We start from the raw sequence: 18,714 nt of genomic DNA on the forward strand, positions 1-18,714 counted from the left end.
GGTGAGAGAGCTTGGAAGGAAAAGGATTATTTTAATGCTCTTCAATACTTTAATTATATGACAGTTGTAGTGTAGAAATGCAAAAGTACTCTTAGGTTTTCCTTCAGGTTTTCAAAAGAACTTTCCCCATTAGTAAACTACTCCTGCAAATTGCTATTGCATTTCCCAGCTAACCATTTAAAAGACTGTAAATGCCGTGTGCATTACTTCGCTCCAGAGGAAAGAGGTCAGACTGAATTGCTATGGTATTTAAACATAAAATACAGTGAAAATAAATCAAAATAGAGCATCTGAAGGTAAATTTAGCACATTCATATGGGATAAGTAAAGACAAATATGTTCAGATCTTCATAGTCCATCACTTTAAAAACTGAAAGTGCTGATTTTTTACAATAAATGCAGAAGTAAGTGGACATTAAGAATATATTTCAATCTGTATTTGCTACAGAGGGTTTTCCTTGAGTAAGCAGCTTTGTTTTAAAACTAAAATACTTTTTAGAATAACATGTAGATTATGAATTCCTTACTGAGTAAAGGATCATATTAACAAACTCAATGCATATCACATACATGCCTAAATTCACAACAATTCCCTGGATTTACAGAGATGGATATATATACATAAATGTTAATTTGGGCATATCACATATATGCCTAAATTCACAATAATTTCCTGGACTTACAGAGATGGAGATACACACACACACACACACACACATAAATGTTAATTTGAGCATATTCATCCACATATACACATGCATTATAGAAACTTAGAAGTTGATATATTCTTTCTTTAAAAAGAATTTGAATACAGTCCATCATCTGAATTGGGTTCATCTTTGATTGTAGAGCTGACATGGTCAACAAATTTATCAAAGAAACCCCCTGGCTTTTGAAGAATAGTACTTTATACATCTGGATCTGCACACCCAAGCAAAGTAAGTAAATTATTGCATAACTTTAAGCATAATTGATAACAGACACCTTTAATTTTTCATCCCCATTCTTTTGGCCAGCTTTCGCATTAATAATCTAAGCCATAAATGTTGGTAGCTATTGATCGAAATCCCCGGTGTGCATGCAAATCCATCTTAAAGTCCCCTGCCTTTCATGTGTGAGCGCTCAGGGGCCTCTGCTAGATCTTTTTATCGGGATCGACCCCCAATATGCCTGGAGAAGACCCCGGATATGCAACGTGTGCTGATGGCCACAAGAAAGCTGTCTGTCACATTCTCCTGTGTGTGTGTGTGTGTGTGTGTGTACACACATGCAGGAGCACCAGTGCTAGAACCTTCACACACACACACACACACACACAAACACACACAAATGATGGGAAGTTAAAGGAACAAAAGAATGTATTAGACAAGAAAAAAAGATGTGTAATAGGAGTATTAAAAATGTATAAGTGTAAAAGTGTCTGAGTGCACATACAGAGACACTGCATAAATAGTATATATAGACACATTTCCCAAATTGCTTAGTCTTTATTTTTCTCTAATTGCCACAACAAATTAATACCTACAGTTTAAGAAAATATTTAATATTCTACTAGTTTTGAAAGCCACATATATTGCCAGTAATTTAAAGGTGAAAAGAGAGGAAGGGAAAGAAGAAGGTAAATTTGAAATGGTTACTAAATCACCACGTTACTATGTGCAGGAGCAATAGGAGTGTGTGAGTGTGTGTGTGTGTGTGTGTGTGTGTGTGAATCTAAACAAGAATCAAGAACAACTAAAACTACCTGCCCTCCCCCTAAAAAAATGACGCTCTAGCCAACCTTTTGTAATGTCTTCTCAAAGGCCTTTTTGAGTTTACTATTTCTTAGCTGTTTGACTCTGGTCTAAATCTTAAAGCTGGGGGAGGGGGAGAATGGGCGGGGGTGGGTGGGAGGGAGAGGGCTGGCAGTATATAAGTGCATCAGGAGGAATTTTAAAACGACATGATTGTCCCTGGCAATAGACTCTGGTCATTCTATTTTAAAAAACAAACACCAGCATATGATATTCCTGGAAACTTCGCTTTCTGTTTAAACCTTGTGCATTTTGCCTCCTGTGAAAGTGAAAGAGAAAAACGCGGTGTGATAGATCCAGATGCAAAAGAAAGCCAACTCGGTGGATGGTATTAGCTGTGACGAGGCATTGTTCATTGCTGCCTCTCGGTTACGTTTAAAGCCTGAAATATCACGAGATCCATTCAATGATCCTTCCCTCATTCAAGGGACAAAAATGTAATTTGCTGTAGCTCTGATTTCTTGGATGGAAATGCTAGCCTTAGATTTCAAAGGCAAGAACTAGACATCGCGGTTTGTACACACATTGATTAAGTTGAAGAGCGGCGATTACATCTGTGCTGAGTGCAACAGTAGTCCAGGGCTGACTTTTCAAATCCCAGCCTCCTGAGTTACAGACTCTCTTAAATAGACTTCCTTAATTTCCGGATGTACTTCTTGAAATTCCCAATTCTCTTCAAAATTCCTAGGAAATTACAAGGAAGATGAAGGGTGGGGGTGGGGAACTATGGCTGAGATTTCATCTTGTCAAGCAAACTGCCTTTTTGTGTCTGATTCCTGATTTGGTTTTTGTGTTTGTTTGGTTGTTTGTTTGTTTGCCATACCTACTCCTGTTAGCCAGACCAGAGCAGGGAACCTGGAACTTTTGAATGTGAAGAAAGAAATTATTGTGCAATTTTTTTTTTCTTGCAGGCTCAGAAATATCCGTTTATTCTTTAACCACACGGATGTGTCTATTTTTGGAGGAAGAAGGAAACATAAATGCCTGGGTTGCATTTATGCTGTAGTTGCAAACATCGAGCAGTTAAGAAGATTTTACCGAATTTTGCAAAGCAGCCAACAAACCGCCTTGGGATCCTGGTAATAAAAGTGGAAAGAACCTTGCTCTCTTTTTGGCAATATTTTGGACATCTTTGAAAACGACAGCAAACTATGCCTTAATTTGACTAAGAAGAGGTTAAACCATATTGATATTCATCCAAAGTGATTTTGTTGAAGCAGATGCTTGGCTTTCATGGAAAAAATGGGAGTTGTGGAAGATTCACCTAAACTACCAACCAAAAGCATCACAGACCAATGAAATAGCCTGCAACTTACATCAGCACTTTCTTTTCATTGTTGTTACGTAAAACCTCTGGAAGCACCTTGGGCGTTTTACATTTTCTTTGCTGCAGAAGGAAGTAATCTGTTCCCTGGAATTCTGATCTGTCGTGAACAGGACCGTGGCAAAGGCTGTGTTGGGGACTCTTGGACATCCCGCCTACAATCCAGTCTGGTTAATTGTGAAAAGTGTACACATTTCTGGCTTATCTATGCTTTGTTATGGGTCTGACGTGAAACTACCTCCTCCCCACCCCACCCCCCAGCAGAAAACCGAAATCCAGTTGAATTGTTACACTGTTTCGGAGCTGGAGCCTTGAACTGTTTCCTTGGTCAAATAACTTTGTTTCTGGTTGTAAAAAGGCATTGGGGGGGGGGGGGAATAAGGAAAATCGAGAGAAATTCCAAACGTAAGTCTGTACTGGGGGCGGGGGGGGGGGGTTCACCGCGCGGTTTAACTTTGGAGCTCGGAGCCTGTCTCCTTTCCCACTCCCATAAGGGAAATACCAGGCTATTCTGCACATTTTCGCTTAAGCTCCATTTTCCAAAGGAAAAGGGGGTGGGGTATATCTATTTGGACTTGATAATGTTTAAAAAAATGCTTTTCTTTGAAACGATAATAGCTGTATTGGCAAAATGCAAATAAAGCAAAAATAGGCAATATTTCTTTAAAGGGGAATATACTTTTTTTTTTTAAGCCTACACACACTGCTTCTGATGAAGTCTGTGAGTCAGGCTGTTTCTGAGCTCCGATAGTTTAATGGAAAGATTTATATACCGACTGTATTATTTACTTTGGGAGGGGAGGTGGCAGTATAAGGGTATGCTAATTAGTAGGAGATTTTGGGGGGAAGGGGTGGAATATCAATTTTTATTGCATCACCTGTCAGGAGTGTCCAATCAGCGTTGGCTTTAGGGGAATTAATTGATGAAGGTGTCTCCGGACGAGCTCACTTCACTCTGTCATTTTATTTGTAGCTAAAGCAGCGGCGGGAATAGCAGCTGCATTTCTTTTCTCTTTCTCCCTTCACATTCCATTATCATAGTGCTCCAATGGAGAAGGAATAGAGGGGCCCAGGTACTGATCTGCATCGAGGACTCAGAGCAACACACTGGCAGATCAGGAACCGGATGGTTTTTTCCCTCTTTTTAAAAAAAAAAAACGAAAAAGAAAAAAAAAAAAAAGCAAGAATCAAGTCAGTGTAATTTCATGGGGTTTTTACCCCCAATAATTTTGCCTACAGTTTGGCACTCCCTTCGCCGGGAATAACAGTCTTTGTTATTTTATTAGCAGGATGCCTTGAGACACACGCAGCATCTGGCAGAGGATTAACATACATACATGTGTATGTATGCGTCACGTATATATTTACTGCAAATGGTGGGGATCATTTAGTGCCCGAGATGGGAGACCTGAAGTCAGGTTTTGAAGAGGTGGATGGCGTGAGGCTCGGCTACCTCATCATTAAAGGAAAGCAAATGTTTGCCCTCTCCCAAGTCTTCACAGATCTGCTGAAAAACATCCCGAGGACGACCGTGCACAAGCGCATGGATCATCTAAAAGTGAAAAAGCACCACTGCGATCTGGAAGAGTTGAGGAAACTCAAGGCAATCAACAGCATCGCCTTCCATGCCGCCAAATGCACGCTCATCTCCCGGGAAGACGTGGAAGCTCTCTACACCTCCTGCAAAACCGAGCGTGTCCTCAAGACCAAGCGCAGGAGGGCCGGCCGGGCCCTGGTCACAAAGGCGCCGCCGCCAGAGCGCGCCGCCGCCGCCAGCCCCCGCCCGGGGTTTTGGAAGGACAAGCACCAACTTTGGCGGGGCCTGAGCGGAGCCGCGCGGCCCCTGCCAATCAGCGCGCAGTCCCAGCGCCCCGGCGCCGCCGCCGCGCGCCCCGCCGCCCATCTACCTCAGATTTTTAGCAAATACCCGGGCTCGCACTACCCGGAAATCGTACGCTCGCCTTGCAAACCCCCTCTAAACTATGAAACTGCCCCGCTCCAGGGAAACTACGTCGCCTTTCACTCGGACCCTGCTTATTTTCGGAGCCTTCTGTGCAGCAAGCATCCGGCCGCTGCTGCTGCTGCCGCCGCCGCCGCCGCTGCCGCCGCCGCCGCCGCCGCCTACTACCAGGCGTCGGCTGCTGGGCCCCAGCCCAAGGCGGCGGCGGGAGCCGGAGGCCCGGTGAACCTGACCTACCGGTGCAAGCGCAAGCGCGGGGGCTCCAAGGACTGCCTGCTCGCGCCCCACGCTGGCGCTCGGCGCTTGCTGCTGCTGCCCAGATCCTACAAAGCCAAGGCGGCGGCTGCGGCGGCGGCGGCCGCGGCGGCGGCTGCCGCGGCTGCCGGTGCCACTTGCCTGGAGAGGTTTCATCTGGTCAACAGCTTCTGCCCGCCTCCCCACCACCACCACCACCACCACCACCACCATCACCACCACCACCACCACCGGGCCCAGCAGCCGCAGCCGAATCACCACCCCCCTCACCACCACCGGCCGCAGCCCCATCTAGGCAGCTTTCCCGAGAGCTGTAGCAGCGACTCCGAGTCCAGTTCCTATTCGGACCATGCAGCCAACGACTCGGATTTTGGCTCCAGTTTGTCCAGTTCCAGCAACTCTGTGTCCTCGGAGGAAGAGGAGGAGGAAGGAGAGGAGGAGGAGGAGGAGGAGGAGGAGGAGGAGGAAGAGGGGGGCAGTGGGGCCTCGGATTCCAGTGAAGTCAGCTCGGAGGAGGAGGACTCGTCCACGGAGTCAGACTCCAGCTCCGGCTCCAGCCAAGTGTCAGTGCAGAGCATCCGTTTCAGGCGCACCAGTTTCTGCAAGCCTCCCAGCGTGCAGGCGCAGGCCAACTTCTTGTACCATCTGGCCTCCGCTGCCGCTGCAACCAAACCCGCTGCTTTCGAGGATGCCGGCAGACTTCCCGACCTCAAGAGTAGTGTCAAAGCGGAGTCGCCAGAGGAGTGGAATCTGCAGAGTTGGGCCCCCAAAGCGTCTCCAGTGTACTGCCCGGCCATCCTGGGGAGTTGTTTCCCAGAGATAAGGAACGATAGGGTATCTGAGATTACATTCCCACACTCTGAAATTTCCAGTACTGTAAAGAGAACTGACCTGACAATTAACTGCCTGGCAGAGGGGGCCTCTTCACCTAGCCCAAAGACAAACAATGCATTTCCACAACAAAGAATACTCGGAGAGGCTAGGAAATGCCTACAAGCTACTCCTACTACACACTGTGCAGATAACAACACAATAGCTGCTAGGTTCTTAAATAATGATTCTTCAGGAGCAGCAGCAAATTCAGAAAAAGATTCCAAAATCCCTCATTGTCCTGAATTTGCTACGGATTTGCCCTCTTCACAAACTGATCCTGAAGTGGATGCAGCAGCACTAGCAGCAACTAAAGTGGAGAATCTGTGCACTGACACAGGCGACAAGACATTGTCATTTCTGCACAATATTAAAATCAAAGTAGAAGACAGTAGTGCTAATGAAGAATATGAACCTGATCCTGTTACAAATAAGCTAAAGTGCGAGTGCAATGATACAAAGGGTGAGTTTTACAGTGTGACTGAAAATAAAGAGGAGGACGCCTTGTTAACCACAGCCAAGGAAGGTTTTGCATGCCCTGAGAAAGAAACTCCTTCCTTAAATCCACTGGCTCAGAGTCAGGGCCTTTCATGCACTTTAGGTTCTCCAAAACCTGAGGATGGGGAATATAAATTTGGTGCCAGGGTGAGAAAAAATTACCGAACACTAGTACTGGGAAAACGACCTGTCCTTCAGACACCTCCAGTCAAACCAAATTTGAAATCAGCTAGAAGCCCTCGTCCTACAGGTAAAACTGAGACACATGAAGGAACACTGGATGACTTTACAGTTATAAACAGACGCAAAAAGGTAGCCAGCAATGTAGCATCAGCAGTGAAAAGGCCGTTTAATTTCATGGCAAATTTTCCTTGTCCACCATCACTCATTATTGGGAAAGATGGGGATTTGTGGCCAGCGTATTCTTTAAACACCACTAAGGATTCCCAACCTCCTCACAAGGCCCATCCTATATGGAAATGGCAGCTGGGCGGTTCTGCAATACCTCTTCCACCTAGTCACAAATTCAGGAAATTTAATTCATAAAAATGTTTTGGAAGATATTTTCTTGAACCATATTACCTTCCTTTTGTTGTAAACTGCACAGGATGGTTTGTACAAGTCCATTAATGGTGTTACATCCCCTTTGGAGTCCTGGTTTATCGCATTTTGAAGACAGAAATCGGATTACTTTTTTTCCATTGCGGGTTTTTTTTTTTTTTTTAAGTAGGGTGGGGGTGGGGTGGGAGAAGGGTTGGTTTACATACCACAGACTACTTCAGGCTAAAGACTCAAGTAAAACTCAGTTATTATGGTAGAGCTGGAACACTTTACTGTTTCAATACTAATAATGCACCGGTACCTCAATTCAACTGCTACAAATAAATGTCAAAAGGTTGAATAATAAATATTACAATGAGCCATTAAGTTTATGCACTAGATTTCAGATCTGAAAGTGTAACTGTTAATTCAGTGAAAGTTTGTTAGGTTACATGGTTACACAGTGAGGTAGCAAGAAGTTTCTGTGAGCCCAAAATGTAATTTTCTGGAGCTCTTGGTTGTGGGGTCTCTTTTTCTTTTTAATCCCCTCATTCCCTCTCCAAGAATAGTTGCACTTAACTTTTTAATTTTTTTTTAATGGAAAGATTGGGGTGTGAGTCCTGATTACTGATAAAAAGCTGCCTCAAATAGAATAAGTAAAATATGGGATTTTTTTTTTTTGAGTAAAAGATGTGATTTTAATTTTACAGCCCCTCCTTGCAATTGGAAAAGTCCTTTTTGTGTTCTCATCCAAATGTTTTAAATAAGATGACTTACTCTTGTCCTGCTTATCTTGTGGTCTGAACATGACTCTTCAAACTTTCAGTCTGATTAAAATATTTCTCTTAATAGCAAGATATTTTATGGTCTAACTCTTCATAGTGACAAAGTAGTAAATACAACCAAGAAAAAGAAAGAGGGGTCAGAGTTATAATACCCCAAATGAAAATGAACAGTTATTTCAGGGCTTTTGGTACTAGAACTCAGGCACTTGGATTTTATTACCTTATACTTTTTTTCTGCATCTCTAAACTTCTGTTTTCAGACCATCTTGTGTATACAGCAGGAGAGTTTCTACTGCAAGTGACAATCAGAGGTGACTATCTATATTTGCACTTAAAATCAAAGTAGTTCAACATGCAAATGGCTAGGGTCTAGCCCTTGGTAAGGGCCATGCTGGTGTACTGTGTTGTGATGATGGAAGCAGTAAATCAAAATTATGGAAATTTGCACTGTTGAAAAGCATGCTTTAGCTTTATTTTCAATTAAAAACACTGTTTAAAATTCCTGGTTCCATACATTTCTACTTATTCCAGATTGAAGAATGGTTAACAGGAATGAATGGTTTTGTTGACATTTTCACTTGTAATGTTTTTGCCTAAAAGAAATGCATTTATTGGGTGAAGTGTTTTGTTGTAATAGTTTGTGATGAGGCAGGTCAGGTTTTGTGCCTAACACTGGTGGGTTTTTTTGTTTTTTTTTTTTCCCTAAATAACAAGAAAATTTTACAAACTTGTTAAAAAATCAAGTACTAAAAGTTTCAGATTTAAGAAAGTAAAACAGAGATCAGTTGTTGTTTTAAAAGTAGCATCTAATAATTTTTTGGTCCATCTCACTTAGTATGACAAATTATGTATCTCATATCCTTGCTATCTTGAATCTAAGAAGTTGCATCTATAGATCATAAATCACAAAGCAAAACAAAACACCAACGAAATGTTTACTGTGTGAATTTAAGTCACAATTTCTCATGGAAATTTAATCTATTTCCCCCCTTTATCTTATAATTCCTATCCCTTTGAAATTTTCCTTTTGTCTATAAATGTTTCAGATAAATCTGGATGGTCTCAGCCCTAATTGCTGTATATGCTCTGTGGTTTTCCTCTTGTAAAGGACAGAAGCTGAGGATACCTGCATCCAAATACATTTGGATGGAGTAAACAGATGCTTTGAACTGTCTCCCTTCCTTTCCTTTTTGAATGTTGCCAGATGTAGGTTCACTGGATCGCTTTTTATTAGAATGGTAGATATAGTCAAAGCAAAAATTCAGGGTTGTTATCCTTAAATTCACGTTTGTATATAATTCCAAAGACCAGTCCATGTTACAGTTAAAGCCCCAGAAAGCTGAAAAATTGGCCTCTCAGTCTGAGTTCTTTCCTTTTTGAAAGGCAATACAGAATTTAGGTAGTGAGTTGTCCTGAAAAATGAATCTGTAAAAAGTGTGACACACATACTGGAAGTCTGTAATTTCTACTCTAATTACTGCTAAGTCAAGAAAGTTCAAAGTACAGTGACTACTACATTTAGACTAATACTTTCCTTGTTGGCTATGGACTCATTGTCTCTAAATTATAAATTGAGAATATATTTGAAGTCTACAGATCTTGGGTGTGGGAGGACTGTAAGATGGAATAAGCACAAATTAAAACAAATATACCCTATGGAATTTCTGACATAAAATATCAGCCTCCAGCTTTGACACTTGGTCTCTAACCCTCAGAGAATCAATAGTTTCAGTTTATAAGAGCTGGAGAATGAGCAGTATGGAGGCCGAGGCATTCCAGAGTGATACCATCAAAAGGAAAGAAATTAAATAGTCAACACAAATTTCACCCCACAGTATTACTATAAGCCAGCCAACCACAGCAAAACCTGAGTTAGGGCTTCTGTCAGGAAAGTGTACTAAATAGTATTGCAGTATATGGCAAATACAAGGTATTCTTTCAATTGCTGTTAGCCCCTTAGCTATTTTCCCATCCTGCTATGGGAATTATTCTCAGTACAGTTTATTTTATTTGGGTTGTCTTATGATTAATGGAAATATCTAGATTTTTCTAACATGCTATAAATGTCCTATTTGTTCAAAAGTTAAGCCTTATTGAGAGTAAAACAAAAATTACCTCCATTGATAGATTGCATTTTTACATTTAAATATTTTCAGGGAATAGATTTTTAAAAAAGTTATATGGCTCCAGGGTCATTGATTCCTGTGTCTAAATTAGCTCAACATTCATAGACTTGAGGAAAATGCAGGAAAAGCCTCTTTCTCTGACTTTTTGGGGAAACAAACTTGTTTGGTTTCCTATGAAAGTAATTTCCCAGTAACACTGTAAAGTGAAGATTTAATTATTTTTTTAAGAGATGTGTTGGACCTTTTTCCATAGTCAGGTTATCTGCCTTTACAGAAAATGCAGCTTGATCCCCCCCCCCAACTATTTACTTTTTAGAGTGGGTGTTCCCTTCTACTGGCTTACTTGATTACAGTGGAGTAATCTCAATAATGGTTGTTTATTTCAAAATCAACGACAAGGAGCCACCACTAAACAGCAATAACACAAAATGATGGGCTAGTGTGTGGATTTTTATCTTGTTCCAGTCTGGGTGACTTTCAATGGTCTACAAATTCCTCAAAGTTCTTGTCAACAAGACTTGGATTGGGAGTTTCTGCTGATATAAGAATGATAGTTTTGTTTGCATGCAGGAAGAGATGTAGAAGAAACTAATTCCTCAAAAGCTTTTTTTTTTTTTTTCCTTTCAAAGAAAAAAATCCTCCATGGTAAATAAAATAAATAAAGCATCAGCATCTACAAAAGAAAGAAAATGTGGTGAGTTTTGCTTCACCTTGAAAATAATTTCCTGCTGAAAGAGATGGGAGAAGAGGGATTTCCCTGAGCCAAACTAGGAAGAAGGAGGGAGGGAAAAAAAAAAAAAATTAAAGGCTCCCAATCAACTAACCTCAGGATATTGGCAAGGAGGAACAGGGTATCCACCTTAGCGAGTCTTCCCAGTCACCCCAGTCATCCCCAGGATTTTCCCCTTCACTGTGAGGAAGAACTATTTTTAATGCTAGCTTTGGCTTTGGTTTGCTCCCTAGGCCAAAGGGCACTTTGCAAACTCGCCTGGGGGGTGGGGATTTAGGGCAGATCGAGGAGGTGGGGGAGGGCTGCATTTTACCTGTTTGGCAGGCCCTCTTTTACTTTAAAAAAAAAGAAAAGAAAGAAAGGAAAAAAAGAAAAGAAAGAAAGAAAAAGAAAGGAGGGGGGCCCAGCTATCATTCTTTGCCCATGCCCTAGGCCCCCGCTACTCTCTCGCTCCTTTTCAAACTGTGGCGGCCTCACAAGCTCCTACTTTAAAAGGCCTGAGATGTTTTGCATGAAACCCTCACAATAGGGGTTGAGGGAATTGACAGTTTCAAAAACAAGGCGTTCAGTCCTTTCCAGCTGCCGGGCCGGCTCTCTCGCACCAACTCCTCGTTCCTCTCTGCTGGTGGCGTCCTCTGGAGCGCGCGGCCTCCCCCACCCCTCCAGCCTGAGCTCTGGCCAGCCCCACCCCGCCCCCAGGCTGTGTTTGTAAACAGGGGTCAGTGGTCGGGGCTGCAGGCGCGGGCTTTGGGCCTAGAGGCCTGTAAAAGGAAGGCAGGGGACAACTGAGCGGGCAAGGGGCTTGGGGCTTAGAGCTTCGAGGGGGATTTCGGGGTCCCATTGCCCCTCGCTAACCCCTGGCAGCCGAGTTCTGGGGGCCGCAGTGACCTAGACAGCCCTGGGCTCTCTGGCCCGTGCTACCGACACAAGAAAGATAGTTTAAGTGCCGCCATTTTGCACTGTGGCTAACAAATTTCTTTGTGACTCCCACCCCCACCCACCCAGATCTTGTTCTCCTCCGAACATGTGACCATTTTCCTCCCTGGGACAGAATAACCTGCACTCCAACTTGTCTAGCCTAGTGTTTTGGTCAGGCGGCCGCAAGGCCTGGAGCTGAGAGCTGCAGGGCCTGAGCCTCCTCCCGCGGCCTACCTTCTAGGACTGGAACGCCTCTCCTCACTTTGTACTCCTTTTGTGTGTCCTGAAGTCACCTCCCGTCCCCGCACACGCACAGGCCGCCCAGCTCTTTCTCACCTTCTCAACCAGCCTCATCTCTCCCTCCGAGGCAAATGAGGCCCAGTTCTTTGCTTTGGGCAGAGGGCTAGCCAGGCCTCCAAACTGAGCGTGTGGAACCCGAGTGGCAAAGGGACAGGGCTTCCTATGGGCCAGCCTGGCTGCGAATATTTCCTGGGAAGTGGCCCAAGACCAGAGACCTGGAGTGTGGTGAGGGCGCTAAAGCACTAGCTGGGTCCGGGAGAAACTCCTAAAGTGAGAGAAACGTGATGGGGTATCGCTTGCTTTCCTTGATGACATGGTTCTTGTCCCTTGGAACTTCTCTCTGTGCATCTATCTGCAAGTGAAACGATGACCTGGAAACGGGAAACGGGAGACAGTGACCTGGAAAGCCACCCTCAGTTGGGGAGGTTGGAGTGCAGCAAGGCAAACAAAGCTGCTACTGGGAGAGGGGGAAACAGAGGTGCACTGCAGATAGGTCACAGCAAAGTGCAACAAGCTTGTTTTCCCGGGTGTTTAAAATGCGGCCCTAGTTGTAAAGTGTGTGAAATTACGCACTGGTCTCTTAAAGAGTGCCTAATTTATAGTAAATAGCAAGGTCTTTGTAAATGGCTTTATTATGTTGTTTCTTGTTAATTGTTGAGAAAATCCCCATTGTTGAGTGTGAAAGGCTTTATGAGCTAACCTGGTCCTCAGCGCAATCAGAGGGCAGTAAAGGGCCGCTCGGCCTCCAAAGCCTCGCGCGGAAGCTGGCGCCGGCCGAGAGTGCCGCGGGGACCTTTGGAGATGCTGCCTCAGCCTGGAAAGAAAGTGGCAAGGCTTTCCAGGCTTTAATTAATGAGAAAGCGTGTTCTGAACTCGCGGGTCCCCAAGAGCAGCTGGCTGAGTACGGCGGGGGGAATCCGGCTGGCCGTGGCGACCCTGGCGGCTAAGGCTGCGGGGAGGCGGAGCGGGCCGGGCTCTCCTCCCGGGTCACAGCCCGCAGGGGGTCAGGCCTCGACCGCAAGTCGGCGGGCACCGGACGCCGGCTTGAGCCGGGCTGCGGTGGAATTGGATCTTGGGCTTTGTCTGGTTCTCCAACCGCGTGGAGCACGGGCTCAGGCCCGTTCCACTACGTTCGCAGACCCCTGCCCCCCAAAATGCCTTCCGGACCAGGGAACTGGAGGGTCTAACGGGTAGAACAGGCTGCGGGGAGAGCTCCAGGCCCCTGCCTGGGCCTCCACATCTTTTGTTTAAAGCGCTCTCTTCTTCCCTCCCTCTTTTTCTCTTTCCTTCTCTCACGCACGGACACACACACACACACACACACACACAGTCTGTTAGAAACCTGAAAGGGACTCAGAAGACAGGAGAAATAAGAGGAAAGGTTTTTGGTTTTGTTTAACAAGAAAAATAATTTCTTGAGTCTAAGATAAAATATTCCTATCCTCCTTTCCTATCTCTTCCAGTTCTCTTTCCAGCCAGCTGGGACCCAGAAGGGAACGGGCAAAACCAGGCAGGCGCTGGGTTCTTTGCATGAACTTTGAGGAAAAGAACTGGCTTAGTCCTGCAGACCTGCAGAGAGTGCCTCCCGGGGATGGGCCCCCGCGGCCTTTTGCCGGACTTAGGACCCGGCTGGTCGCTGGGGGAAAAGCAGCCGCCGCCTCTCCCGCAGCCTGCGAGCTCGGGCACTGCAGCTAGAAAGAAGAAATTTCTTGAGCCTACACAGATGGAAGAAAACCTGGGTTAGGTGGACTGTGTGTGAGCGTTTGGACATTAGCTAATGCAAATCCAAGGAAATGTTAATACCAATCAGAAAAACCTGTATTCGGCTAGCTTCCCTTTTAAGATAGCCTTCTGCTTGCAGCACTCTCACTCTCACCAAATTAGCTATTACGTGAAATCCCCCTGGGTTTAAAGCACTTGTTTCGCGGATTCGCGTACAACCCATATTAACTATGCACTTTCTGCTATTCCTCTTGTGACTGTCCCTGGTTCTTCCTTCTTTGCGGAGAGTATGATGCATTTTATTTTAGCCCAATCGATGCGTGCAAATACTGGGATAACACAGCCCACACATCTGCGGTGGAGGCTGTTTTCAAAATTGAGTTTAGGGATCAATACTAAGTTGAAATGCTCCAAATTGCACGGATTCGCCAAATTCGAGCCTTGAGCTCCCACGCCCCTTTCCTGACTGATTAACGCATTCACAGGCTATAGCTGTGTGTCTATCCTTCCTGCCTCTCAAAACAGGATGTTTTCATCCAGTGTATTTGGCTTTCCCTAAAGATCACTCCGATTTGCTTGGAAAAACACGACCCCAAAACGTGTGGTGTTAAACCCTTGTCAATGGCTTCCATGTGGGTCTCTGGGTCTCTTCACACGTCGATTGCTGTCTGCCACCACCCCCCTTTATTTTCCTAGGACCTAACAGTAGCACCTAGAAGTGCCATAGTGGTGCTCCGAAAACGTTTGCCCAATTTAAATATTTTACTGGCGAGAGAGTAACCACTACTTGTCTCCTAGAATGACATTTAGAGCTGAACTGTTTGGGTAGGAGCACATCCAGCTCTCTATTCTTTTGCAGCCCTCAGCTGCGGGTAGACTGGTGTTCTAACTGGGGGGAAGGGCAGTGGTTGTCCTCTTGTTGCAAGGGACTACTTTTAAGGCCAAAGAGGAGGTGGTGAGGGGAGTTAATTCGAGCTGATATATCTGTGAATATGTGCCTGCTTGTGGAGTCTGAAAATAATATCTATAAAGGAAACACCTCAAGAATCTCGGATGTTAGAGTAACCTTGTTCTTTAGCTCCTGCTGCCTAGGTCTTCCTTCAGGTTAGAGAACTAGAAGATAGAAAACACTGGAGAGAGAGAGTGGCAGGCAGCCTCAAAGCTCTGCAGTAAGATCCAGTTATTCATCTAATCAGTGTGTGTTTGATGCTTTTGGGATGGAAAAGGCTTAGTAGTCAATCGACTTAGACCCTAAAATATTGCCAGTCTAGCAAAGAGCAACTGCTCACAGGTCTGCAAAGGCCCTCCCCAACCCAGCTGTATGTAAGGAAGGGAAGGAAGCAGAAGGGAAACCATATGAGTGGCCTGCCCTTTTCCTCAAGCCACCAACCAACCAACAAACAAACAAAGTCAGAATTCTCCTGAAGACTGGGCTATTAGAAAAGCACATGTAGGGCACCGGAAGGCTGGAATACTATTTCCATTGTTAGTGATTGCCTTCTTTAAGATCAGTTTGTTAGCTCCAGGAAAAACACAATACTTGTGATAAGTGATGAGCAGTAGAAAGGAAAACCACTCTGGAAGAGAGCCTGTGTGGGAGTTTAGGCAGCTGCCCTTCCCCTTTCCTATGAAAGTTAGATATGACACAAATTTATAAGAGATCCTTTGGCTAAAAGTTAGTCAGTAGGAAGGCCTTTGAATCTCTGAAATGACCTGAAAGAGCCTAGATTCCTGAATGTCTCAGGAATAAAGGCAGATTTTACTTTCATTCCCCTCAAGTCACTCTTTCTTTCTCTCTTTTTTCCTCCCTTCAAATGAATACCCTGATTGTCATTGGTGCAAATATAAAAAAAATCAGTTTTCTTCCTCTATGTTGGGTCCAAATATGCAGACCAATAGATGGGTAAGCTTTGAGATGTCTTATTATTTCATTCATCAATTTAAGACCTGCAGGATATAGTAGGAATTGCCATGAATATGTTTATTTACCTTTCTTTACTTTTCCCCTTATCTTCCCTTTTTTTTTTTTCTCTTTTCTCACTCTCTCATCTTCTCTCCTTTCTCTCCCTCTACCTAACTTTGCACCCAGGTGAAAGTTACATTGGGAAATAACAATATTTCCAGAGTTGGAAAGGGGGGAAGAGTGGGAACTTAATGCTGAGAGAGGCAGTCTGGGAGCCTCCAGTGATTCTGAGCTTCCTTGCTGGGGTGAGGGGCCAGGGCTTCTCAGCCTCTTGTCCTGTATGTGTGGAGCTATTCTGGTTAGACTATAAAAAACAACGTGTATCTCAAGACCAGGAGAGCTCCACTCCATAAACACATGGCTATGGTTTTAACATGGAGTGCACTGCCAGATGCAAATGTACAGAGATGCTTTTAATTTTGTTTCAAGTGTTATACATCATGTGGCAAATTGGTCTTCAGAAAGCCCATTTTTACTTTTTTTCCTGTTAACAATAAAGACTTAAACATTTATGATTGAAAAATTAAAAAGAGTGAGCATCAACCACCAGTGTTTCTTATCTGATTTTAAAAAGGGAGGTGGTACTTTTTTTTTTCCCTAAAAAAAGAAATTTTCTTGTTGTTTCTGTTTTGTTTGCTTTTTGCAGGTGCTGGAGATGGACCCCAGGACCTGGAGCATAGGAGACAACTGCTGTACCACTGAGCTACAATCCTAGCTCCCTATAAAGACTTTTAAGTGGAAGAGCTTAGTTAATATTTGAATTGTCCAGTGCATATCATTTTAAGAAAATAATTAAAACACTTTAATCCTTGTATTGTTTTTATCCTTCGCATCTTTAAACTTCAAAGTGAATTAGGAAATTTGTTGTATGTTCCTGCCATATTCTTCAGACAAATTACTTCTGAAATAGCTATTTTCTCCAAAATATCAACATTTCCTATTGCCATATATATTTTACTCTGTGTTTGTAAGATTATAATTAAATAGGAGAAAAATAAACTTATTTTGTAGAACTTAAGTTGGAAGGAAATATTATTTATTTTGAAGACTTGGGTTACTAAGGTTTCTAAAAATCTTGTCCTCTAGCTGGTTTATCTGAATAGGATCTGATCCCGTATACATGAGGGGTGCACATAATATCCTGACACAACAGAAGGATTTCTAGATGAATTGGAAGCATCCTGATTGTGAATTCCCTATCTTTTCCTGTTTGAACCATTACTTTAGTGTACACTCCAAGGTTGATTTTAAATGTGATCTCCTTTTTTTTTTAAGTGCAGAAGTCATTATTAAAGAAAAGAAAAGCAGGAAATCTTTTATAAATACTGTTAGGACCATTGATCCCAGTTACCTGCTATAATGTGAATGGAATCATTATGGCTGTTCCCATTGACACGGTTTCCTCATTCAGGATCCTGGCCAAAGGAATAGCATGTCAATGTGTAAAATTCTAGCCAAAGATAAGCCATTACAATGGAAATCGCAATGTGCAAAGTCTCACTGAAGCCAATGAAATTGAGTGTAATATCCATACAGCATTCTCATCTGCTTGCTCCAGGATTTAGTATGCAGCTCTGCATTGAAATGAGATTATGCATATAAAACACCAATGTAGAATACACTGCCCAATAAAATATTAGAGAAGCAACTTAAAGCCATATACATGGGCTTTACTTAAATTTGAACTTCATGTACAAAATAAACCACAGCACCATTAGAACACTAAATCTACAAAATGTCCTCACTCTGGTTTTTCATGCTTCTTTCTGCATGATTCCCCCACCCCCTCCTATCCAAACACAATTCTTTTAAGGGCACTCTTCAAATCATCTAACAATTCCCAAAGGGTATTCCAGGAGTCTCTTAAAGTGTCTTTCTAAATTAAAAGGCTCCAAACAATTTAAGTGTATTTTTGAACCAAAAATATCAGAAAGTATTTGGACTTGCAGACCTATGTGTATGTAAAAAGAAGAAAGGGACCAAAGAGAAAATGCCCCCACAGTGGATTACAAGGTTATGGGACAGGTCACTAGGAAAGGGAAATAAAACTGAATGTTAGGTTGGGCTTGTAAATTATACACCTTTCAGGGAAAGGGGTTTAAGTTCTCTTCACTCAAGGTTCCCGACCCCCCCCCCCATCCATTTTGCTATTAATTCTTAACTCTTGGAAGGCAGTTCTTTAATGAGGTTGTTTGTGGCAGGTTAATTTTCTCCAATCTACTGAGCTTCTCATTTTCCCTTTTAAGTGCACTGCTGCCTAGAGCTTTCAGAATTTTCCATACCAGAAGAAAACAGAATAAAGGTGAAGTTGCTTGACTGGGCTGGGAATTAAAGGTGTTATGTGGACAGATAAATGGAGGGCCTGGACAGATGGGAGTGGGAGGGTAGAAGCCAGACTGAGTTGAGGGCAAGAGGGAGAGAATTCGGTCTTAGGAGAGCAATGACCCTAGGAGTGTAATATATTAAATATTGCAGCGATCGATTTCAATACCCCAAGTGGACACGGGAATAAAAATTCACCAACAAGCTGAAGTGATTAGGAATGCTTTGTTGTGAGGGAAAAAATGTGATTTTCTTCAAATCCTTTTTGTTCAGGTTAGAAGAGGCCCAGACAATCCAAATGTAAGCCCTGGACTCCCAATTTGGGATATAACCTGAAAGGTTAGTCATATCTCAATGGTACTTCTGCAGAGTGGAAAGATGAGCTTTGTACCAAGGAGGATTAAATATCAACCACAATTGTGAGCTGGTGACTCTAGAAGCTTTCCCCCCAAAAGAGAATAGGACATTTTGGAGAGGCCATGCATTTCCTATGCATTAGTCTTTGTTTCAACACTGGGACAAAGCAGTGGCTTTTGCACAATTCTTCTTTCATTAAAAACCAGGAGAAAATGCACAATATGGTATACAGAAGGTTGAGTCACAGTAGT

The 18,714-nt window shown here is 43.5% G+C and overlaps 1 protein-coding gene across 2 annotated transcripts; it reads left to right on the plus strand.

The window, feature by feature from the left end:
- The first annotated feature begins 2,398 nt into the window (after window positions 1-2,398).
- Skida1 (SKI/DACH domain containing 1) lies at window positions 2,399-16,718 on the plus strand. 2 transcript variants are annotated; one of them, XM_046423073.2, is made up of 2 exons: window positions 2,399-3,522; window positions 4,404-7,425. In XM_046423073.2, the coding sequence occupies exon 2, from the start codon at window positions 4,517-4,519 to the stop codon at window positions 7,244-7,246; it is 2,730 nt and encodes a 909-aa protein (XP_046279029.1). In that variant the 5' UTR covers window positions 2,399-3,522; window positions 4,404-4,516; the 3' UTR covers window positions 7,247-7,425. The 2 variants fall into 2 exon arrangements, with proteins under 2 accessions (XP_046279029.1, XP_046279030.1); XM_046423074.2 differs by lacking the exon at window positions 2,399-3,522 and adding an exon at window positions 16,431-16,718 and having other exon boundaries at window positions 3,584-6,950.
- Window positions 16,719-18,714: the final 1,996 nt, after the last annotated feature.

This window comes from Marmota monax, unplaced genomic scaffold (assembly GCF_021218885.2).
Source record: "Marmota monax isolate L192 unplaced genomic scaffold, Marmota_monax_Labrador192_F-V1.1 WCK01_AAM20220418_F8-fsc00098, whole genome shotgun sequence".
In the NCBI taxonomy this organism is placed as follows: domain Eukaryota; kingdom Metazoa; phylum Chordata; class Mammalia; order Rodentia; family Sciuridae; genus Marmota; species Marmota monax.

Bases quoted from the DNA above. Each gene is read 5' to 3' on its own strand.
- Skida1 (XM_046423073.2), top strand. From the start codon at position 4,517: ATGGGAGACCTGAAGTCAGGTTTTGAAGAGGTGGATGGCGTGAGGCTC.